Source organism: Varroa destructor, unplaced genomic scaffold (assembly GCF_002443255.2).
Source record: "Varroa destructor unplaced genomic scaffold, Vdes_3.0 BEIS01000001.1, whole genome shotgun sequence".
Taxonomy (NCBI): domain Eukaryota; kingdom Metazoa; phylum Arthropoda; class Arachnida; order Mesostigmata; family Varroidae; genus Varroa; species Varroa destructor.
In genome coordinates this window covers 75,067,609-75,092,888 of record NW_019211454.1, presented here as the reverse complement: position 1 = coordinate 75,092,888, position 25,280 = coordinate 75,067,609, and the positions used below count along the sequence as shown (strand labels likewise).

The window sequence follows — 25,280 nt, the reverse complement described above, 5'->3', positions numbered from 1 at the left end:
AAATGGAGACACTTTCGATAAAACTCAACAATATGTTATGATGGCATTATTTGACAGACTGTAAAGTGAAAATAATGAACATGGTGCAATATTAAGTAATTTCTACAAGTCAATATAATTTTAGTACATGGTTTCAATACGAAACGACTAGATTCCGATCAGTACTTCCTGTTCCCAATACCACAGTAGAACCTGTACTTTGATCAATGACAGTGTATTGTAATTATTATAGTCTTGCATTTATTTTATGCACGTCACACTACCCGCTACGTCGATGGCCTTTTAGGTAGTCTGCTATTCTTCTCAGTAAAAAAAAAGATACAGAATGTTTGTAGTGTCACACATCACACCATAAATGTTTGCGACTGTTCAATTTCAACATGGATGGTTGCTGAGCTTAAGCTGGACATAAATGTGTGGCATATATGGAATGCTCCTACCAGAAATTGCCGTCTGATGAATTCCGGACGCAGAGTTCGGGAATTTAACTTCGATAGGTTTTAAGTAACATCGGTTCATGGCAGCTGCTCACCCGCATTGGATTAGGGTCAACTTTGAATTATCCTCATAAACCGTTTGACAATCGCTTAGTGCTTTCGGTTATCCCGCTTGATTTAATCTTTTAATGTATTATATTTAAGCCAAAAAGACTCCTGCCGTCCAGTTACCTTTCGATGACCTTCCAACCTAATTGGGAGAGTTGGGGTTCTATCGTACATCTCTACGACTCATCGAATAAGGTTACAGCCAAGGCTCGCAGCTAAGATTTTACTTTTACGTTTATATAAAAATTAATAATCATCCCCGTGCTCTTTTCAACAGCTTTTTTTTTTTTTCTACAGTGAGAGTTGATTTTCCCATTTTAAACATGTTTTGTTCATAGCATAAATGTTCAATAATAGTAGCAAGTCATATTGACATATTTGAAGCGATAATATTTTGCAGCCCGAGATTTGCAAACCCTTAGTACTCACTGTTACAGCGAGTGAATCTAAACGAGAATCGAACGAGTAATTTGTGTCAAAAAATAATATTTTTCCAAAGGTATAATTAAAAACAAAATTTGTCACTGGTTCATAATCCTCGTAATTTTGTAAACTATGTGAAAGGAAGGCTATAAAAGGAAAAGTGTATGTGGAAATGTTTTCAAGAAAACTTTCGCGGTCTTGCATATGGCCAATTGATTAGGCGCAGTACACACAGAGACTTCTTATTGCCACGCGTGAATGTGACTTCTGTCGACAAGCACATCATAGTTGACCACAAACGATGACAATCCTGCAATATACGCACCAAAATCCCTTTCCCACTAAAGTAGGTCGTGATTTCTGATAACTGCTTACTTAACACCTAGCAATAATAGATTAACCATTACATAGCTATATGCTTATATATCTAAGCGTTTATTTACTGACTCATAGTAGCACTAAGTTACACATATGTCGCCTGCTCAAGATTTACGTGCTAAAACTATTTTCGCCTTGAGCCGTGCGTTCTAAATCGAAAAAGTACGTAGTGTGTATTTGTTTACCATAATTAGCGGACCAATATTGTGCTGGTTGCTTCATTCTGCTTAATCTATATTTTCTCAATTAAAACAGAACATCTTTATTTGTTGTTCGCCAATGACTGGTCACTCAAACCCGTAAGGTAAGTTTACCTAGAGACAAATCTTTAACTGTTCATTGCCTGTATTGAAATTGTTTGAAACGTTGAACTACGTTCTCTGAAGGATGTATTTGCTGTTGAACTTGGTGAAATGAAAAAAAAGTTCTAAACTTACCTAAATTTGACCGTTTTTAATAACAGATATACAAGAAGTGTCGGTATGGTTGGTGTTAACAATGATTTGACAATGTTTTACTTACTGTTGCGTTAAATTCATCTAAACTTTACGATATTACAAACACATTAATTGATTTCCATTATTTATAATAATCTTCTTTAATTCAGCCTTTGTTAACTTTTGTAAAAGAAGTTGAAAGACCTTGATACCTGTAACTTGCGTTCCCATATGTAGTTTTTCTATCGATAGTCGGTGTAACGCTTGCCCCCCAGCTGCCCTTTTTAAACCATGGAACTCCGATAATCACACGGACTTCAGTTGTGCGAGTAAGCAAATTAAAACTAATGTTGGATATTCCTAATCTCCTTTTATCAATCCAGGAAGGAATTAAGACATGACTATGAGGTCTGAGCTTGTCATCAAGTAACGTGCTTTTGATTGCAGTGCGAACGATCTATGAGTCTATTGAGAAACCTAAAATAGCGGGCTGTACTTCAGTGTTTCATTTTCGGCAAGTATCTCATAATAGCAGCTGCCCCTGAGGTCCCCTGTCATGCCTACTGTCATCACCTTACGTCCGAATCTACTTGACACTGTTGCCGAACCAGGTTTCTTTCCAGGGCAATGCCATTTTCTTGCCGGGTTGCTTTTCGGCTGACGATAGAGATTGAATCGTGCCTCGTCTATAGGTTCTTTGTTGGTTGATGTTTCGTGAACTAAATGTCGAACACACCGTAGGTATTTCCACCCGGCTTGGCGTCAATGTACGGGAGCATTTTTTGTTGAGCTTCCGGGTTTTTAGTATACGGACTATAATTTCGAACGTTTTTGACCTAAAGACTCCAATCGCTGCTTTTGTGAAAAGCTTTTTCTATTGCAGGAATGCGTTCTTGTCATTGAGTAATGACATCTGGTCCTCCTCGCTAATATTCAACACTCTACTCAACGTTCTTAAAACGTTTGCATTATTCACGTGCTGTGCTTTTGCTTAAAACTTCCTAGCCTAATACCTTCAGCAATATTTAATGGGTTTCCGTAGCGCTTTAGCCTTCGAGAGATAAAAATTTGACCACTTAGTGTAGATCTTTGCGACTAAAACATGTTTTTCGTCGATAAACTAATTTCTTCTAGAGTACACCCAGCTGGTTTTCGCTCAATTGTCTAGGATGCTGGAGTCTTTACAAGCCAACTGTCGTGCGCTAACATTGTATAGTTCAAAAGTTAATCAATTTCAAAATGCGGCGGATCCGCTTGTAATGACCTAATGCATAAATGTATCTTCATAGATTAGGATGTGCTATATTTAATGGGTTTCTAATCGTATACAGGAAGACACAGTATTTCTTCTTGCCATTGTAATAAGGAAGTTATGGATTGATAGTGAAGTTTATTTCAATTACAGCCACGTATATAGTTGAAGCAAAAGACAAAGCATCGTTTTGTTTAAATGTCTTTTTTAGTTAGTTAATAGACACGAAACATCCAACACTTCACTTTTTCTAGTCCATTATTTCCAAAAGACAATAAACGTACTCTCGAAAACCTAGTCAGGGTGCAAGTTAGAAGAACTGCTTTTCAGTTTCATCTTGAACATGCTTAAAAAACCTCTTAGAGATACACTATTTCAGTTTAGGGACGATTAGTAAGATTATTTATTTAATAGCAAATAGCGCAATGTCAAATACTGTGGACTGTCAAGTTTCGAATACTTCCTTTCAAGTGGATGAGAACTTCCGTTCCTGTTGATCTTACTACATCGACTTGTGTATGTTTATTTCGAACACAGACTCGTATTTGTAATACCTCAAAATGCTAATGTTGAAGAATTTTTGAGACTGCCCAAAATATCCAGTTCCGTTTTTACAGTTTGTGATAATAACACTAATAGCAATATATTCATAACAATAATAAATTGAGAGATCTGCGAATACAGAATATAATCTATTTTTATATATACTGGGGAGATCTAAATCAAGCATTTTATGATCTCAAGTCTGTAGCGTTAGCCTTTTAGCTGTCCCGCTGGTTAATTCATGATCGTAAGTTTTTCAAGAAGTTAACCCAGAAAATTTTTTCCCTCGCCAGCTAATGTTATGTGTGCCATCGCAGCGAAATAGATATGTTCCTAGGATCTGACAGCAAGACAATATTACCTTACTTTTGGATCAGAAAGCGAACAGTTCCCATATACTTGTATTAGTAAAGTATCCTATATCTAAATTGACGAATCTTTTGTGGTGTCAGAAAATGTTCATTTAAATGAAAGGCGCAAAAGAATCTTTGAATTTGCAAGAATTGCCTCCCATCCTTCACTACTTTACGTTGAAAATCGTTTCTTCTTACGATCGTCTGCCATCTGCCTGCCAAATAAGTGTAGGTTAATTTGTCTACATGTAAATCAAGTTAGAAATAAACAGTTTTCTCTTTGAGGTCTATATTAGAACTGTTAAGGAAATAGACGCTGAGAAAAATACAGGAAAAAAGTAGTATAATTGTGGCGTCCTGCTGCTGGTAAAGTACAACAGAAATAGGATAAGCTTTACTTAAATGTAGAGAGCCTAAAGTGTATGCCTAATTAACTAAAATTTGTTTGCGATGGTCAAAGAGCTTTTCGACCAACAATGATTACAGCGCGAGTTCCGCCAAAAGTTTCAAAATGTCGCATAACAGTTGTAAATTCTGTCGCAAGTTAGCTGAAAATTTACTGATGTGTCTAGGTATTGAAAGCATTTCACGACAAAAAGAAAGCACGAGCGTCTTAGGTAATTTTTCAAAAGCAAAGCAAGCTGGAAGTTCGAGTCTATAGAAAGCCAGATGCAAGAGTACACTGAAAGGTGAAAGGCTGCATAGAAGCGGTTGCAAAAGAGAAGTCAGAGTCTTAATTTCGATTAGAGATGACACCCGGCAATCGGCAAATCGGCTCAAATATCTACGAAAGAAAGTGTAATACTTAATTAAGAAACAGCAGATTCAAAGTAAAAGGGTGTAATCCAAGTAGTAAGAAAATGAAAACCACTAAATTCTACTCAAAAGTATCAATGCAAAAGGTAGAACACTACCCTGAAAGACTAACTGTCGACTACGGCAAAGTTACCTCTCTAATAAAGAAAAAACGAACCAATGTTTTTTTTCCATAAATAGCTTTAAATGTTGGCGTTCGCCCGTAAGAGAAACAACCATTTTGCAAAAGAACTGATCACCCACTTGGAAAACAGAATTATGTACAACAAGGTCTGTCTATACATTGATAATTGCAAGATATCAATGCTCATTATTATCAGCAAAATAATATAAAAGAGCTTAATAAGGCAGATTATACCCTATTTGGTACGGTTTTCGCAGATAAACGATTAAATTTTGATAAACATAAGATGCGATTATTCTATGGAAACGGCTGTGTAATTATTAAAACAAATCTTGACATTAAGTTAAATTATGCAATGCTATTTGTAGACCTACAACTTAGTCTGTTAGACATAGGAGTAAACAATATAACCTTGCCTAATTGTTAGGCTTCCTAAAGGTTACCATCGGACTGCTTCAGGGATCTTTATATATCGGAACGAACTGAATATTATAATATCAATTAACACACTGAACTTGAATTAAACGCAGATTGAATAATTGTAGGGTATTCGAAACTGGCGGCCAACAACAAAGCTAAAGCAATTTACTGTAGTTCGCTAGCCGCGGTGAAATGGTTGGCGATATAATTAAAATTGCGAAACGGCTGGCTGATTGGGTGTCGTTCTCGGTGGTGTTTGATCAGAGAAGCCTAAGTGATAAGCTGAGGAGAACGAGCGGTTTGTGAAAGAACGAAAATGGTCACCAAAGCAAGTTATCAGACGAGTACGTAGATACTTCCAAGGAGTGACCCGGACTTGACCAGATTTCAGGATCGGTAGATGTGAGAGGTAGAAAAGCTCTGAAGTCCAGCTGTGCGAACTGAGAAGAAGGCCGGCTCACGGGAAAAATTCTTCTGTCGCTACAGAGAGACTGACGAAATGCTTAATGAGTTCGTGAGTTTGAAGTGGTCCTTGGTAAACGAGCTGAGTAGAACTCAAGTTTAATGTGCCTTTGGCTTGCGTTGGGTAAACGGCGAGATCTATACCTCTCACTGATTTTCTCACTGCGGCCAAGATAACCTTTTACACTGAGTTAGTTCAGTTAGTTCGAGACTATATGTTGGAAGAATCCGGCCTAATTACACTTCGAGTGAGTTGTGCTAGCTCCGCATTCTGTAGGCACAATCTGACAAAAATTCGTTTTGAACCAGGAATCGACAACCACGAATCCTTACAATTCACACTTCGCCGTGTATCAACCGGCGAGACGTTGGTGGGCACTAGTGATTGGTACCCTGTAACTTCGAAAGTAAATGGCTTTTCGTTCAGCAAAAGTACACTCTGCCGTTTTAAACCCAAGAGACCATGACCCTTGCTTCCGCAGGCAGCCGAGGCCTTATTATTTTCAAAATGTTTTAGGATTATCCAAGCGCACAGAAAACTCTTATTTCCCTACTAGCATGTTGTTTTGGGGACAGAGGAATTTGGGCTATAAAACATGCAGATTCAAGTAAGACACTCCTGACGATGTCGAAGGTTAATGGTTGTGTCGCCGTAGCTGACTTCAGAAAGAACTGAATATCGCCGACGCGCGTCTTGACAAATTACAAGGAGGCCCAAACTGTGAAAGTTAAATCCACTAGGTGCCACCTGGCGATCGCCGAATAAACGTAGCCGAGTTATACTGGACCAAATATTATAATGTGAAATCATAAATAAGTACACGTCGACCGCTATATAAGTGGAGACCGATCAGCTGTGAAAAACTACGTCTCTGGAAATCGAAGGCAAAGCTAAGCTAAATATTAAGGCCCTTTAGTTTTGGTCTCTTTCTATTAACCTTTTAAGTGTTTATAAAGGTTAAATAGCTAAATATATTGAATATATGTGATAGGCGTGAAGAGGTTGAGTTACAACAAGTCTGAATAATTTGCTTCGATAATTTGTTTCGCAAATAACAAGTTATTATTTGTAGGTAAATGAACTTAGAAGAGCCATGTTGTGCATTCTAATTGCGCAAACAACTGAGTGTGAAAACCAACGTCATGTGCAATGGCGAAACTACTGCTTGAAAATTTAAGACCTTTTATTTGGGGAACCTGCAGATCAAGACCGGAACGGAATCAGCGACGAAAATAGGTTAAGGCACTGAAGTACATTAAACAAATGGTAAATTATTGAAAGTTAGGTTTTCTGCATAATGCAGTGCATTGGTCACTGTTATATCATGGAAGAAGGTTTTGGGGGTTTTTGAGGCAGCGAAAGTCATACTGTTGTTTCGAATAACGAACGCTGTAGACCAAGTAGCGTGCAGCAGAAACGCTACCCATTATGGATATCTAATTAAAAAATAATAAAAGCCTCATAAGCCTTAAAAAGCCATCATTCGTCATTTGTGCGAACAGAGCTAAACAAAATTGCTTCAAATAAACGATACATGGTTTAAGCTACATAAACAAACATCGGAGTCAGTGAAATATTTATATTAAAAAAACGACATCGGTTAGTTTCAATATTAAGGGTACCGGGTATCTGCAGATAATAACGTACCTTAGTGATCTTTGTCTTTGTGTTTTGTTTGTTGAGGAAGTTCCATAAACAAAGTTCATGTTTCATTATAAAGAGAAAATATTGTTATGTTTGGTTTTCATAATTCTAACGAATTTTGTGTGAAGTTATATCGAAAAGTAGTCATGCGTCATAAGTTTTTGGTCTCAATCTCTGTCCAGAACGACAACTTTTTTAGCAATTTTATTCAGAGTCCATCCAAACTTAATGAAATAAAAAAAGAACTCCGTGTGACTAATTACTGTTAGTAATTTTTGAGAATAAATATCAAAACCCTTTTTCACAAACTTCATATTTTGGAATTTTTATCGAGACCGTATTTAGCACATCAGCACACCTGATGTAAGTCATACCTGCAATGATATTTTTTAAATCTTAATTTTCATTCGTAAAATGATGCACCGGTTCCTCGTAGTCCCATTAAGAAATTTGAATTACAGAGCTATGTCAGCTGCTAAGATAATTGATCTTAAGCTTTATATATGTGTTCTTACGACGCATACGATTTATACATACCGATCGTGATGATGATACAGTAATAAGATGCCGTGCAAGTATTTGACTTGCCGCTAGCAGGACCTCGTCACTATAAGAGTAGAGTGAATTATGGAAGTTGAGTCGCTGAACGTCAAAATAATTATGAATGTGCGAAATCAGCCTAGGTTGCCAACCTATAAGGGTACATTTTCGCTGGAATATTTGACAGGGTGTAAAAAGAATCGCGTTTCCGAAGTAACCAGTTTTTAACTGCTTAAAGCCGGAGCAATGGACTGGGAGCGTGGAAAAGCTGACGAACTTTACGACTGGTTTCATAAACGTCTACCCTATCTTGCGTATAGCACGCAGCTTACTAAGAGTTCGAGTCAGTCGTTAGAAACGTGGGGACGTGGGATGCATTGAAATCTCGTTTATTGGAGCTTTTACAGAGAGCACGACCGCACGAAGCAGCGTACTGCAACACGTCTACGAGAACCTAAAGCCTTGTTATGCAGGAGAAACGATTCCTGTTGGAATACGTTGAATTGCCAATCAAATCCGAAGTAATTTTAGACGACGCTAAAGATGTAGCTTCAGCAGTTAATTCTCAGCAAATTAACAAGCATCGGAGCGTTCGGGTGAATGTTGGTGATTGATGATCTGTCAAGTCTGTTATAGCAAACCCTGAACGACCGTTATTCAACTATCATCGCATCGCGTATTTATAGAGTTCGCACTTTTGAATATAAACTAGCTAGAAACGCGAACGCCTTAAGCTGTGTGTTGAGACCTATGCGCAAGTGACGCGAACGAGTGTTACGGCATGCAGAACTAGTATTTTATATATATATAAATGAAACAGCTCAGAAATGCATTGCATTTGTACCGAGAGTACAATAAATTGCTTACTTATATATTTATGTATGTAGCATAGGGATGTACCTTTGTAACCCTTTTCTCAACGCTCCTAGGTTAACTGTGACGTGATCAGGGCGGACACAGCTGTTCGCTGAAAGCGGCGGGGTTCCTGAAAATTCATACGCAGCAAGATCTGCTGTTGACGGCATTAAGTATTACGGTTACTAAGTGCAGTTCTCCGTCGTAAAATATTGTCCAGATGGCCGCTGTGGTAATAGATAATACTGCGATTCTTAAATCAGAAGAGGAGCTACGCCAAAGCCGTAAGTAGTAGGTAACTAAAGGTCACACTTAGATATTTGCACACTAATGTTTGGTAGCATCTGGGGAACTGTGGGAATATTGTTTATCAAATACAGCTTAAATATCAATAATAAAAACACTAAAATGGTTGAGAAAAAAATGAATAGATGCACCGAGGACACCCAAAATATGGGTCAAAGTACTGGGTTCAAACGAAGTTGAATGTTTATCACGTTATTATATCTTTACTGTATTTTTACACTATTCTAAACACACAGTAGGCAAACGTTTATTCATTATTCTTAATAGGAAAAAGTCAATTCTTTCTGAAGTAAAACAATGAACTCATTATAGCAGAAATCAGTAAATTGCTTTCGCAATTTAGGCAAAAATTAGCTATTATCTAATCTTTTTAGGCGTCACGAATCTCCAACGAGATCAACAATTTCTTTTATTTGCCCGAAATTTACCGTCTAATTTATTGCAAGTTTTTATGCGATTTCTGAAAAATTCGAGTACGATTTCCATAAGACAAACCGGAAGATATTCAATAAGATTTAGGTTTGAAAGTCTCAAAAATTTAACAAAATGGTTATAAAAGCTCTTTTTGATTCACGTAGCTTTTACTACAGAAACTGACAGCCAATTTAAGAGATAAGAATATGTCTAAACAAGCTTTAACAGTTTTGAATTTTAACTTTAACAGGTTTAGACTTTTTCGCCGCTTTTACCCCCTGCATTTTTAGGACCTTTGATCTATTATTAGCCGAAAGTGTAACATCGTTAGATTTTTTTGAATATCGCCTATTATGCTATTTGAAAGTTAGTGATTTAGGCCTTGAATTGAAAAATAGTTGTAACTGGTGAGTATATGGACTAAACAGCGACCAACAGAAATGAAACTCTCAGATCATACAAAATTCGTAAAATTATCTTTTTTTATAGTAGAAAGTATTTATATTAAGAAATTCAAGCTTACATGGACTACTTTGTATACCAAACTATATCAGTATGAACAACCCAGAAAGGACGTATTAGCTGCGATTCCCAATAAGTATTTCGCTAGCTTATTAATGCGCTTGATATTTTTCAAGATGTATGTTTGACTCATTAATGATAACTACGTTATGTTGGAATTAACTTAAATATATAATGCATAAATACAAATAATTCAAGGAACGTTAAACAATTTAAGGAAAAGCCAAGTATGTGTAACGCTTAACTGTTACACATAATTGGCTTTAAGCTGTCAAATGAAAAAAGAAGACAAAACACCGGCCATCTATGCTCCTTATTTGATCAACAACGATGTATGAGCTTGCGGGTACAATTATGGCTGCCAAAAGGTGAGTAAAAACGTCGAAACGGATTTGATTTTGGTGCGCCCTTCGCTGTTATTGTTGACACAGATATGATTACGAGGCTTTTGCAGTAATCGAAAGAAGTTACTAGTCGTAAGAGGTACGCAACTATTAACAGGAAAGCAGATAGTCCATAGAGCTTTGAGGTCGAAAGTTGAAATCCGCTGCGGCTGTTGGGGTTGAGATATGGGCAGGATTTACCCTGCTGACAAACAAACAAGGTTCTCCGTTGTAGAAGCGTCTATTGCGTAGAAGATTAATACAAGTGACCTCGAAACTTTAGGTGTTCCGGCACTTCTGCCGTTACCATTTAACGATAGCGGCATCGGAAGAACCCTGCAGCGGTGTATTGCTATAGCTCAAATTTAGCGAAAAAAACCGATGAGCAGACACGCTGGTCTACTCATCAACAATCGTCGAGGAGTCATTAGCATGAACCTGAGAAAAACTAATGGGAGGAAGCAGGTCTGAATGGACAATCTAACTAACAAACGTTTGAGCACAAAGTATCGACACCCTGCTGGATGATTATACGCTGATGCTCAACACAGAAGCATAGGCTAATTTCTTTCCCCTTTCTGACCACTGTAGAAGCGATTTGGACTTCCGCTGGTTAGCTGTTCTCTTCTAGGAGAAGTCCAGCCAACCCTGGGTGAAATGGCTGGCTCTGTTGCGTTCTGCTACAGGACGAGAGGGAGGGAACAAAAAGAATCCTGTTATGTACCGGTAGTGCGGACGTGTTCGAACTATCAGTCGCGCGAACGTTGACACTAACAAACTTACAAGTTGATAAATGTTAACGTTCGAGTCGATTCCATGAAACCCTGGAAGGAACCTGCATAATGGAGAGACTCGCTTTGGTCCAAACTGGACAAAAATGTCCTCACAAGGGCAATTGCAGACTAGAAACTCGGCCACGTACCGTATAGCTATGATCTGAAGGTGTTCATACAGACTTATGACGAGCATATTATAATACAGCTAGGGATAACATTCGCATGTTTAGATAATGGAATGAAGTTTTATCCTTTCAATTCATTAACGAAAATGATTACGAAATAACGACTATCCCAGAATAGCCAAAAAATTACAAATAAACACAAGCCTAGAAACGTTCTACACCTAACCAGACTTACTAAAAGCCAATTTTACAACATCTATAGCGATTACTATATATATATATATATAAAACGCACAACGTTCGAAACCAAATTGGCGTTAAATAATACCAACGATAGCACATTACAACCAAATGGTATAAACAAACAAATATATAAAATTACTGTAGTAACGCAAAATTCTCGTGTATGCATCGTAAATTTCGAGGCGCCACGAAAGAAATGTCACCATTTCAGTCGAATAGAAACTACTGTGTCAAGGCTGTAACTTATTTTTTAGCTTTTGATTAGAAGGAGTATTTTCTAATGTCTATTCTGCACTTAAAAACAAAGCACTATCGTGTGTTGCAATATTTGCTTACTATATATATAGGGGTGTGCACAGGCAGTCTGCCAAGTTCTATTATTCGTGTGCTTTTTTTCGCTTGTGACCAACTTAAAATTGCTTGTTCTTCTTTAAATATTTACTTCTGCGCTCTTCACCTATGGAGTGCTCTAATCTGTTTGAACTTGAAACCAACACATGTCGTATGTGGACATTCCCTTCAAAGTAGAGGAGCATTCGGTCAGTCACTTGAATGTGAGGTACACAGTGGCCGTCTTGTTATACAAAGTTTCGTGCTATACTCAATAACGTTCATCGTTGTTCTTAAAAAAGACTTATAACGGTAGTAGCGAACATATTTTTCGACTTCATATCGCGCGACTTTTGTATGCAGGCGGCAACGGCGGACTTGTGCGTGGATGTCCCGTTGTATGTTGATACACGCCAGCTGTGATGCCCTAATGATTTGGTCAATGGTAGTGACTGTACACATTACGTCGTCGCTCTCGGCTGATCCGATGGCTGCTGCTATTCCTTATTCTCGCCACCACACCGCAACGTCGGTCAGAAAATACATGGCACTATTGCTGTCGTTGTCGTTGGTTGTGGTTCATTCGCTGTTCGTCTGTGGTACGTCGTGTGGTACTGGCGCGTCGCACGTTTCTCCTTTCCTCCATCGACAACGGCTGGCATTGGATAGTCACACCGCGTCCGTCAGGTCCTCTCGCTACAAACCCGCAGCAAACTTACACAGACACACACATAGCCATACACTTCCCACAGGCATTGGTATTCGAAGGACGTGCACACTTCACCGTGCGGATACTCTTTATAAGTATCCAGCATTCAACATACAAGACACACCGCGAGCTTGGCTATTGGCACAGTCAACTCTAACTCTCAGCTGTAGGTTGACTGATCCCTTGGAAAGGAATGGTCCTCTTTAATGTAGTATAGGCAACGCGCATTGGACGCATAAAGACGTATGGAAAGAGCTACGAGACAGACATAGTCGGACACGCATGAATATAGAGGAACAACCGAGGACCCAACAGACAGTGTCCTGATATAGTCACCCATATTCCCAGCAGCAACAATACCATACACACACTCACACACACACATACGCTAATCATAGAGGCGCGGAGAAACAGATAAACGCATACAACACGCTCACACTCAAATACACAACAAACAGCGGACTCTCGCACAACACAGGAACATCCGGAGGGAGTGACACCACACGAACTCACCACAGTCTTTCTACATGCCAGTGTCCGCACACACACAAACACACGCTAAGCCAGGCAAATAAGCGTGCAGACGGATAGACAGACACAATTTCGCGGCAGTAGACAGAGACGCAGCAAAGACTTTAGCTGCTGCAGTGGCAGCAACAGCGGCGGCGGCGACGGCGGGAACACACAACCGTCATAGCCACAACACAGATCGAAACCGCGCGTCCAGTGAGCCAAGCAAGCAAGCAAGCAAGAGACCGACCGACGGGAGGGCGGTCGGACAGACAGACAGGCGGATGGACGGGCAAACAGACGGCGCTGGGTCCCGCTGCACTTGGTTGAGCCGAGAGAAGTGACGGCGAGCAACGAGCGGGTGGCTGACAAGGCGGATAGGAGAGCCACAGAGATCCAGGTAGGCTGAAAACAGGCAGGAGCCAGGCTAGGCACCGAACAGGCAAGCCACCGAGAAAGGAAGTGAGCAGGCAGGCAGGCAGACGAACAGACAGAAAGGCAGCCAAGAGCCAGTTAGCCGGGCTGAAAGCAGGCAGCCAGGGAGCCAGGCTGGATGCTGCAACGGCAGCGACCAGTCAGGAACATAGACACACACAGACAAAGACGAACAGATAAACAGACGGTCGGATTGTCGTCGTCGTCGTCACTCACGCGACTGGAAGATCGTCTGTGTGACCTGTGAGACTGCGCTGTTGTGAGTATGAGTGAGGGAGCTGCTAGACAGCAGTGAAACGGCAGTCAGAGCAGGCGCAGCATCAGCGGTTGGAAAGAACACTGACGACGACGACGACTGTGGGCTTCAATCACTTGCGTGTACCGCTACTATTACGAGTAGAACAACAATTATTATTACATATGTATCTATCATTTATGGTGTCTGTGCTGAGTGTGACGGAGTCATCACTGCGACTAGTGGAACAGCCGTAGCGGCAACGGAAGGTGCTAGCTCCCCCGGAGACCAGCCACCCCCCCAAACATCAATAGCAGCAGCAGCAGTGATCTGTGTGTCGTTTAAAGGTAAAGGGGTGGCGCTCAGATTACTCTGCGCGAGAGTAGGATCGCCGAAAACAACCTGATCGCGTCATCAGTTTGCACTAGTACGACAATAGAGAGCCTATACGCCGCTGCGGCCACTGCCAGCAGTTGAAGCTGGTGTTAGTTGTAGTGAACGTAAGCAGGACGGACCGATGGACCCATGAACAAACGAACGAACTGATAGGCAGCAGCAGTAGCAGCAAACATCCCTGGCAGTTTAGAACAACAACGGCTGCAGAAGTCGAATTAGCAGCAAAACAGCGGTAGCTGTTGCTATCGTCATCGTCAGGACCGTCAACAATACCAAAACGAGCTGAGCTGAATCAAGGCAATCTACAGCTGTCTAGGGAGCAGTTCGCAGTCGTCAACCGTCGGCAGTCCTCTAGCTAAACACTGCAGCACAAGCAACCCTCAACTGGACAATCAGCATTTATATCATCGTGGCGATTGCAGTTGTTCCCGTTACGAGCTTCTTGCGACGGCTTTATGAGCTATAATAAACGACCGTGCATTCAGAAGCGTTCTTATCACCAACGAAAACAAACACCGCTATTATTTATCGGCCGCAGCCAATGATAATGATAAAAATAATAATGGGACGATATTAATTGGTGTGGTGATTCAATTTAGACGGCCAGTATATTTCCTCTGTCTCTTTACAATATTTAGCCACAGTGAGCAAGTACGGACAACTAATCCGTTGATCGTCACAAGTATCAGCTAAAACAAAGAGATGACTGTCAGTACTGCCAACGTCGTCATTACCTTCCACTCTATTATGTAAACTGTTGCTGTTGTAACCGTTACTGGCGAAGTCGCGAATCCGCTAGTGCCCGCGAAATTTGAATTAAGAGTGTACTGCCGAGTATTTATTGGTGAAGTCTGCGTCTATCTTTGGACGTCTGTGCTCAGTAGTACGGAACGAAAACAACAACAGTGTTCCGCGAACTACAACGAGCGAGCGACTGGGTACGAAGCGGTAAGGGCGCTGACTATCCCCACTATCGTCGCTGCAGTTTTCACTATAACCCGTTGCAGCAGCAACAGCAGAGCGAGAATTGCTTCTGGCATTATCTTCAATACCGCTGGTACCGTGCAACGTTTCACGTGTACGTCGTGGAGCTGTCCCTCTGTAGATTGTACCTCAATCACGCTAGCCACTTTAGCAGTAGAGGTAAGACGAAACAGCAACAGCAACTGGGGCCTGCTGCAGGTGTCCTGCGGCGATATTCGTTTGCGTCAGGTTATTATAGCTCTAAAGATGGTGGTAACAGGTAAAATATTTTCTAGTAGCTGGAGGTAGCGACAACGAGCTAGACCACACAGCCTGTCGGCCGATAGGCATAACCAGCAGCAGCGTCTCAATTTAGTGAGCCAATCGCGCTTTCGGTGGGAGTGAGCTGAAATGATAACGGCGCTGACCGTGGCAGACCCGCTGAAAACTCCACTCCGAATTATACTACGGCAAAAGGCAGTAAGAACAGCAACAATACTATCGCCACAGCAATAACAGCCTCTGCCGAAACAACAATTAACAATAAGTGATTTTTCTTCGCCCCGTCGTGGTTCAACCGAAAAACCTTCTACAAGACACTTCTAGTATTACCTACACTAGAATATCTGATAGGCCTGTCTGCATCTGGACTTCGTCAATTTATTCTGCTACCGGGCAATTCTATATAGTGCCGTGGATACAACCGAAATAGGGTAACAAAGAAATACCAGTGTTCAGTAGTTTTCGAAATACTTTACTAGTCAATTCATCAAAAAACGCGCAAGCATATGGACAATGAAAGAACAGATCAAACGAGATGCCAACGTATATAGTCGATAATACAAACAGGTAGAACAGCGATACACTGCGCACTGGTGAGTCCTACTAACGAAAGACAAACGGCTTACGGTTCGCATGGAAGGTAGTGTCCATACGACAGAAACAACAATCAGCAACAGAAAATATATGCAGCAACTAGCCGACGATCTCCACAAAAATCTCACCTAACCTGTTGTCTCCTAAGAAGGCTAGAAACAGTAGCAGCAGCAGTGGAAGAAAGAACAACTCTAAAATTACCGCTAATGATAATAATTTTCCAAAAGGGAAACATTGTCACATCAATAGCTAGCAATAATATTAGCAGCTGACGTTCGGAAGAGGACAGAGCTAAGGGCCTCTGCGCTTGTTCGCATCACACATCAGTCCACTGATCAATTCCGTTTTTTCGAAAAATTAGACACCCAATAACAGCGGTATACGTCAACTCAGCTGTCGCTTCTGTTGCCGCCCCCGTCGCTGGGGTGTCTACTCGAATGTCCTTCTCGCCGATAGTGCGCGTGTCGATTTATGAGACTGTCCGTTCGTCATTTACTACAATTCCTATATGTACCTAAATTGGTCAGACGACTGTCTGTCAATGTATTCTGGATGTCTGTGTGCTCGCGCGCGTTTTGTTCGTTTGTCGCTCAGCGGTATCTCAATATTCACACTGCTTTAGACGGTCACCTATAATAATAGCCACTCTGTGTTGTAGCAAATTACAATCAAAACAACAACAGTAGCAGTAGTGCAACTAACAAGAGAAAGACGAACACGCACAGAAAAATAGTGACATTTCGATCCAGCACTTGCGGGTCCACTTTGGACAGGGCGGAAAGTGCAGAACATCAATCGCCGTCGTGTTCCTGCTGTTGAGGGGATCGAGGCGCTACAAGAAGCGAGACACCAGAGCGGCCAAAGGAAGAAGTACTACCGCCACTAATTCCAGCGGTATTGATTCAAATATATTTTAAAAATAGAAAAGAAGCTTGTCATCTTTCTATCCCGATCTTCGTATCCCGTTGTATCAGTTGCCTCACCGACTTTATTGTTCCGCCGCATAGCTTCGCAGCTGTAAGAAGGATGTTGACGATTCTTCAACTTAAATTTTGAGCCCTTCCTGCTTGATCCAGCTACTAAATCCTAATTCATAAAGGAAAAAGCTTATTACAGGCGAAAAGAACGAAAATGACAACCAGTAAACATAAAGCATGCGTGATGCTGTAAGGAAGTAACCGCACAATCGGGCGACAACCGTGGGCAACAACAACAACAACAACAACAACAACAGCAACGTAATAGAGATGCGGAATTGCATTGCGCTATAATAGTACCGATCGTATGCGCAATTACTAGTGATCTAGCTACAACCAATAACCAGTACCAACCAGCAAATCCCGCGATTGTTTATCAATGCCAGCCGGCCAATTGTGGCCTGCGTCTACTATGACTGTATGAAAGCGGCTGTAACAAGAAACAACGACAGCGGTACTACTAATATTACTGTTAGCAGCAGTTCGTAGAGGAGCAACTGTACCGACGAATTATACACAGTTCTCATCATTATTGTTACTAGCAGCGGGAAACACCTCAGTGGCGGCAGCTGTGACCGTTTTGAGCGCGGCCGCGCCATCACTGCTTTAAGGTATTGCAGAATCTGACGGTTAGCAAGTGCTTGTCTCAGAGACCACCAGCTTTCGGCTATCGTCGAAGAGTTTGTCAAGGAATTCAGTCTAATTACTGGCCGCTGCTGGCCGCTGACCAAAAGCGGTCGGCGTACGAGTCAGCGACGCGCACCCTCGGCAGGAGAACGTTGGTGCCAAAGACAGGAAAGCAGTCGAAGGCACGTCTGAGAGCCGGCACCAGCGAGACAGACCTTTGCCGTGAGACAGCCATAAAGAAAGATAAAAATGGCAAAATAGCTCAAGAAAGAGAAGACGATTGTGAGAGAAAGTGTTTTCCTGTCTCTCTTGTTCCAGTCGCAAAGAAAAGAGCCAACGACGGGTGGCCTCCACGGGAAAACAGTACGTGAGCGCCTGTATATCTATTTGGGCGTGCGTGTCCTGCTACTTCTAAGAGTCTCGTTCTTGAGCTTCTCGAACAAAAGTGCGGGTAGATAAAGATACACGGCCCGTACTGACAGTAACCTTTCCTTTTTCACCATGCATTTGGCTAGTTACTTAGCTATCAAGCTAGTAAACAAAAAAGAAAGACGAGCCACTGAGCACCGCTGAGGCCGCTGTCAACACCAACAGCGCTGGTTGCCGCAGCAGTAATCTTCATCCAGCAGTGTCTCCACACTGCTGCGCTAGTGAGCGAGCGGGTAAGTGAGTCTGCCGTCTCGGAGGCAGCAGCAGCAACTGCGGCATCACTAGCGTCGTCGTCTTTGCGGCCTGCAATGGGCCTGCAGTAGACAACGACGACGACTAGTCGAGCCCCCATAGCGTGGTCGTGCAGTGGTTAGTGGCGCTGGTTCTCGTTGTTGGTGCGCGATCGAGCAACAAACAGGCAGCTGACGGACGACGACGACGGCAGTTTCAGCAACGGTACTGGTGCTGACGGCGGCAGCGGTAGTGCCGCCTGTAGCAGCCGAAAAAGCAGCCCCGAAGTTGGCAAGTGGCTGCCACAGCAGCCAACTGAGAAAGAAATAAAGCAGCCGTTAGCAGCCGTCGGTGAATCTGTCTCCACCGAGTACTGTCGTCTCCAGTGACTGAGCGAACAGCAACAGCCGAGTGGCGGCCTGACGGCGGCGGCGGCGGCGGCGGCGGCGGTGGTGGAAAGACGCTAGACAGACAGGCAGGCAAGCTGGACGCTGGTCTAAAGAGCGTCGTCGTCGTGTTATTGTTGTTGTTGTTGTTGTTATAGAGCCGTACACGCTCGCCGACGCTGGTCGTTGTCATTCGTTGCTTTGGACGATAGGAACAAGTAGCAGTAGACTGGTGTTGCTGGAGATTGTTGTTATGCTGCTGATGTTAGTGGAACTACCGTCGCTCTGTGGGTGTGTTGTGTACGCGCGTGTCTCTTTGTGTAAAAGAGTAAAGGCAGAATCAGCAGGGATCTTGAAGACCGAACTACCATCACCGCTAGTAGGTTGTTGTTGTATAATAAAATATAACGGAAAAGGTGTAAACGAAGAAACAAATCCCCAACTGAAAAGCTATTGAAGAAATAACAATTACACTGTATTGATGATAGTTATTATAACTAACTCCAAATCTCGACTACGAAAGCATCGACCAGAACAGAAGGAAGAGATATCTGAAACTAACATTGTATCATTACATCTAGATTAATAATAATAATATTGAAAGTGACTGCGTTCTTCAGTTGTGTTCAGTTCACCCGACGACGATCCAACGTGTGTCCAACTAATTACAGACGCAAGAAAACGAAGAAGAATCTAAAATCTAGTCGAAACAGTGGATACTCCAATTAGTGGAGATTGTTAATAGTCATAACAAATAGTAAAGTAATTAACTAGCCACGGTGTGAAGTAAAGGCCGTATCAGTTGATGGTCGAGCCGCCCGGGACTGTGAGTGTTCTACTTCAAACAACCGTTACACGGTCACCATCTTATAAAGAGTTACAGTAGCAGCAGCAGTATAGTGTATCCATTCCTCGACAGTTTATTGTGACCTTCTATTAACAGCTGACGCCAGATTGAAAAATACCATTATAACACCGTAAAGAAACATGTCAAGTAACGCCACCTCCAACTCCGGGGGCTCATCGACCCCCTCTTGCTCGACCGCACAGGCTTCTAGCAGCAAACAGACCTCAACCAATACCACCGAACGGGTCGTCAAAAGTGAGTTGATCAACTGTATATAAATCAAAGCACAGAAAATAGCGTTTGCTTTTGCGTCAGTAGCGAATACCTTGCGAACTCTTCTGGATTCTACCGACTATTAAATTCGTAGCGAACACTAAGTCGTATACGATCTTTATACACTCACACACGAGCCAACTTGCGGTGAGACATTGTTTTGATTATTTGTGGCTCAAATTCGGCGTACATATAACAAGATAATAGTAACTATGAAAATGCTAATTGCATTGGAAATTACCACTGTCTTTATGCTTATAAATCGTCGCACAATGACAGTATTTTGTGCTAGAAATACTTCTTGTAAACTTTCTGACCGGTGAGAAATGTTATTAGCAATTTCTAAAATAAGTGCGAAAGTATGGCTGTGTTAGATTCGTGCAAACATCCATAATTAACTGTTAACCAATGTTACTGGGTTTCATTAAAAACCTGGTTTATCGGTCTCGTCGATCATTAAAGTCTCTACTGTTCATTTATTGCGTCCGCTGACGACAATAAGAGAAGGAGAATCATTCGTATTTTGCTTGTTTATTGAGATATTGTTTTTGTAGCTGCTGCAGAAAAGACAGAAACACAACTGATTATGACGACGGCAATGTTAACATTTTTCAATTTTCTTGAAGAAATGGCCTATTAAGGAGCAACACTTGACCTACGACCGACAATATTCTACTTAATTTCAAACTATGTACCATTAGATGAATCCACTTCGTAACGCACGGTCACGACCCTCGAATCAAGGCTCGCTCTATGGAACGAACGTGGACATTCTGTTCCTGGACATTCTGTGTGGTGGTCAGCATCGGCCACAAATCTAGTCACAAGCTGATGGTTTTTTTTTACATACGAATATATATGGCTTATGTTGTAAATAATTAACGGCCGAAGTCAGGCGTTTTCCCTTCCTGTTCCATTTCGATTTCGTCAACTTGAAAGTCACAATAAGCCTTCAATGAACAGTGATGGTCTGGATAGTGGCGCTGTGGTAGTGTCGAAGAATATTGTCTTGTTGCAAGTGTTGAAGAATATCTATCTCCGATGTTCCCTACGTTCGAAATTCTTCCTGGATAATGTGACGAATCATTCGGTGGCAGTTTCTTAATTTCTCATATATTGGCTAACACTGCATAGTATTATGCTCATTGTATTGTTTTTTTTTTGGTAACATGCTTGTCGTAAACTTATTAGTCATTAATATAGTCATACTTACCGGAATGCGCATAAAATACTTAGAATTCGTTGTATTATATGCACACACACTGTGCACATAAGTTCTGCGCAATGCTACAATACCCCATGTATCGAAATACTTTAGTGTCTCTGCGAACGATTTAGAAAGTCCCTTGGCTTGCTTTGGCATTGATCGCGCGATCCCCGTCTCGACATTTTAAACTACCGCTGGCCTAAACATAAGCGGTTAAGTCTCTCTAGGCACAAGTTGCAGTCCTTCATTTAACACGACTGCATTTGATACGAAAAATGGATTACTCTATATTAGAAGAAGCCCGTATACATCAATATGTAGATCATGATAATCTGGCGAATACACCGCGGCGAAGTTATTGTGATTCGACATTTGTTTCATGAAGAGTAACGTGTTAATTTTATTTAAGAATAGTTATGCTTGAAGACATATAATAGAAAATACGAAGTCACTTAATAAACGCTAATAAACACTCAAAAAAGTCGGAAGTTTGAGGTTAAATTGTGAAAATTAAACTCTATTGGCGATCCGAAAGGGGCAATTTCACTCATTTACCTTATACCGATTAAACAACAAGAGTTCAACTAAACAATTCTGCCATCTGTATCGAACTTTTCTGTGTCGACGTCACTCTTTAGAATACGATAACGTTACTTGGAAGTGCTTTTTTAATTCGGCATTATTTGTATGGAGCCAAAAGTGCGCGAATTTTACAGAAACATTAGGTAAGTATAAAATTATTTTTCAGCAACAGGTATTTAGTAGTTCTTTGCGTACTCTTTCGCTGCACTAGCTAAGGCTTAAAAGACAAAAAAATTATTAACTAACCCGATTTGTTGCACATCGGCGTTGCTTAAATGGGGCTTTTTCTCAACACATAACGACAAAAACCGAAATCGTCGTATGCTAATGAGCATTCTTACCTGAGTAAGAAAAATGACTTTGAGCTTGCAATTTCTGTAGGCTTATTCGCTACTTTAGACTGCATTAGAAGGTTACTGAGACTTATGCCAGAAACAAATCACCACTATTTTTCTGCGAGAGCTAATCCAGATTTGTATCATTTGCCAAATGGCAGAAAAAAATAGTGAATGTAATTCATCCCATACGTAGCTGTCAGTGTTGTGGTCCTATTATATATATCCTATATGTACTATGAAGGAATGACTGCAATAAATGATGTTTATCGAAGTAGCAGGCATGCACGAAAACGTTTGAGCAGGCCTTAGGTTTTGTTTTAAGATGGTGAATAGGTTACGTCCAATGTTACAGACGCTGGAGAAAAGGCTGTTTTTAAGCAGAGTTAAAAGAATTTTCAGTCAAAAGGAACAACGGAAATATACCGACGATGGCTTCTATTTTAGGGTAACTTCATCATTAATAAAAAGGAGTTGACGAAAATACCGAGCTAGCCAATGCGACACTTTAATCGAATACGGATTGGTGGTCATTAGGGGCACCAGCCTCTACTTGAAGAGCAGAGAGGATGGTTAAGGCTCTAAAGGAATAACTCATGGGTTTTCCACTACTGCGACATATCGGCTCACACAAAAAAGCGAGTACATTATACAAGGTGGTACGTTCAAATTGGGTAAACCTCTAGTGGGCACTGTTTATCGTAACAGGCATACGTTCATCCGTAACTCCTAGCAGCAGACGAAAGCCAATTCTTTTTAGAACAAAGCAATAAGCTCGTTATGGCAAACAACAGTACGTCGTTTCCGGGATTCGAGCGAAGATCAGCTGTTATTCAGTCTGTTTATGTTGGATGAACCCCACCGGAACTGGAAACTTTCTTGTTTGCCCGAAGCCGACAGTTTACGGTATTGCCAGTTTTCATGCAGTTTCAAAACAACTCTCAGAAGACTTTCATGAAGAAACCCGTAATATTCTTTATGTTATCTTTATATTAAAATTCTTCAAAATTACCCAAGAAGCCGTTTTCAATACATCTAGCTTCGTGGTACAGAAATGGCTGTTTTAGAGAGGATGATATCGCCAATCGGTTCGTCCAGATAAGGTTGAACGATTATTCTTTTTTAAATATTTGACATTTTTGCGTACCTTTTGAACTTTCTGCTGTCCTGAGCTCTTGCATTTTTGGAACTTTGGTCTGTTATCGGCCCAAAATTGAACAACGTTGGAATTGTTCGTGTGTAGGCATCTGAGCGACTTTAGACCTACCAATATCGCTTGATACACGGTTACTGTTTAAAGTTATTTTCAGATTTAAAAAAAAATACTTTAAAATAGACACATTTGTAACTTACGTTTCCAAATCTGTAAACGCGATGAGGAATGGTTATATCGAATAGGTGCGACTGTTAGGAAGTGTATGTAATTTAGTTGAAAGATCTGTTTTTGTTCACAGATAGTCTTAGAAACCAAAGATAAGAGAAATTCTTAAATAAGCCGCGTCACGCTGTAGATGCTAAAATTTCCAATTCTCTTTATATTCCATCCACATCTACGGCCGAATCTCGTAGAACTTGTTTCTATTTTCAGAAGTCAGAAGTAGTTTAAAAGAAGGAAAGGTCAATATGGTCTAGGAAAATCGTTAGTAAATTTCGAATGTACTTTTTTGTACGAATTTATTTTTTCTACGGCAGGGTGTTTTAAAATGAAGAAAGGCATATAAGCGTCTATATAGATAAATGTATTTGTAACTAGGTTTATTTATATAGTAGTGGACAACCATTGCCGATTACGAATGTGGCAATATTATTTGCCTGTGTCTACTTGTATTACCCGAAATTAAAGAAGTTGCTTAAACTACAATAATATTGTACAGAATGAAGTTAAGCATATAAGCATTAGTGATTAGTGTGTTTCTTAATAATAAGGAACTGTAGTATGAGATGTTAATGAAAACTACAAGTTGGTTTTCTACCTTCTGCTTTTCTGAGATCAACTGTGAAAGAATATTGACCACATAATGCATTCGTTTATAGTAACAATCCAATACGAGCCAGCAAATCGACTAAGAGGTCAGTGTGGTATAAGTCATAGTTATTTGTAGTAAGGGTACGTTCAGATATTGGGTGGAGCTACTGACCACTGGCCGTGTAATCATACATTTCGTGCATCTCTGCCTAAAGAAAAATAAGACGTGTGGAATTTTAGACATTTTTCTTTTACCAGTACGTCCATTCACATTTCCATTTTTGCAATTTTTTAACATATACAATCTGAGTTATATAACCAAAGAATGGTCCTGAGTCAGCAACGTTTTACGGGTGCCTTAGGCAATTTTGGAGAATGATCGACACGTCTATGGAAAGTATTCTATGGCTTTTTCATTTTTGAACGACTCGAATTACTTGGATATTTATTTATTTATTAAACGAAATATAATTATTGCTAAATAATTTGCATAAATAGTTTATTATTAAAAAGAATCTTTAGTATTAAAAAAGACAGGGTAATCTATTTTCCAAAGTCGTCTACATTTTATAATACGTAGTATTGAATTCGGCTGTACGTGTGTTCATATGCCCCACCTCTGGACATGTTTCCGGCTTATTTCGTATTAATCCATAATTTAAGGGTATTTTAAATTTTATCACTAAATATCTGCTTTATTACTAAAAATCACTAAAAATCTATCACTAAATATCACTAAAAAATCTTCTTTTAAAGGCTACGATAAATTAAACAAAAAATAAATCAATGATACATGCTTTGAGGAGTAACAATTAGGCTACAAGGGCTATTCAAATCGTGCTGAATTTTCGCCAGCGTAAGCCCCACTGACTAAGTGACTGGCAAGGTAACTGACGAAAATGACCGATTGGTGGTGAGGTTTTCACCATGGACAATAAAGACAGGAAAAAATCCATCATGGTTGCTATGGTGGATATACTCACTCGCGTTATTACTCTGTGCCAGTCGGCTGTGACGCTCTTTAAGGAAAATCGACAGCAGCGGTTATGGCCAATAGAAAAGTTTGAGCACTGTCTGTTTTCTTGAGATTGAGATGGTTAAATGCTGTTACTGCTGCTGCTGATGCCGATGCGGTAGACGTGTTCGCTCGTCTAGGAAAGAGCCCTACGAATCTTGGTCATCCTCTCGCGGTGCTACATCAGGAAGCATAGAATGGTGTGCCTGTATGGACGTTTGTGTGCATTTTTGTGTGACAGAACGTCTACTGGGGTTACTGATTTGTCGACAGCAAGAGACCGACACGATGAGAAAAATATGCACGATGACTACTGGCTGCAATCGACAGAACAGCATCAGCATCAACAACGCTACTTGATTTAAAAAAACACTGCACTTCGACAGCAA

The 25,280-nt window shown here is 40.8% G+C and overlaps 1 protein-coding gene across 6 annotated transcripts in view; it reads left to right on the top strand.

Moving 5' to 3' along the window:
• Positions 1-1,369: 1,369 nt before the first annotated feature.
• Positions 1,370-25,280, top strand: part of LOC111243269 (serine/threonine-protein phosphatase 2B catalytic subunit 2-like) — a 74,150-nt gene continuing 50,239 nt past the window's right edge. The window contains exons 1-2 of one of the 6 annotated variants that reach the window (XM_086978346.1): positions 1,370-1,508; positions 8,868-9,077. In XM_086978346.1, coding sequence (XP_086834472.1) covers positions 9,014-9,077 — 64 coding nt within the window. In that variant the 5' untranslated portion in view covers positions 1,370-1,508; positions 8,868-9,013. The other 5 variants (XM_022788543.2, XM_022788539.2, XM_022788541.2 and 2 more) reach the window with 5 other exon arrangements.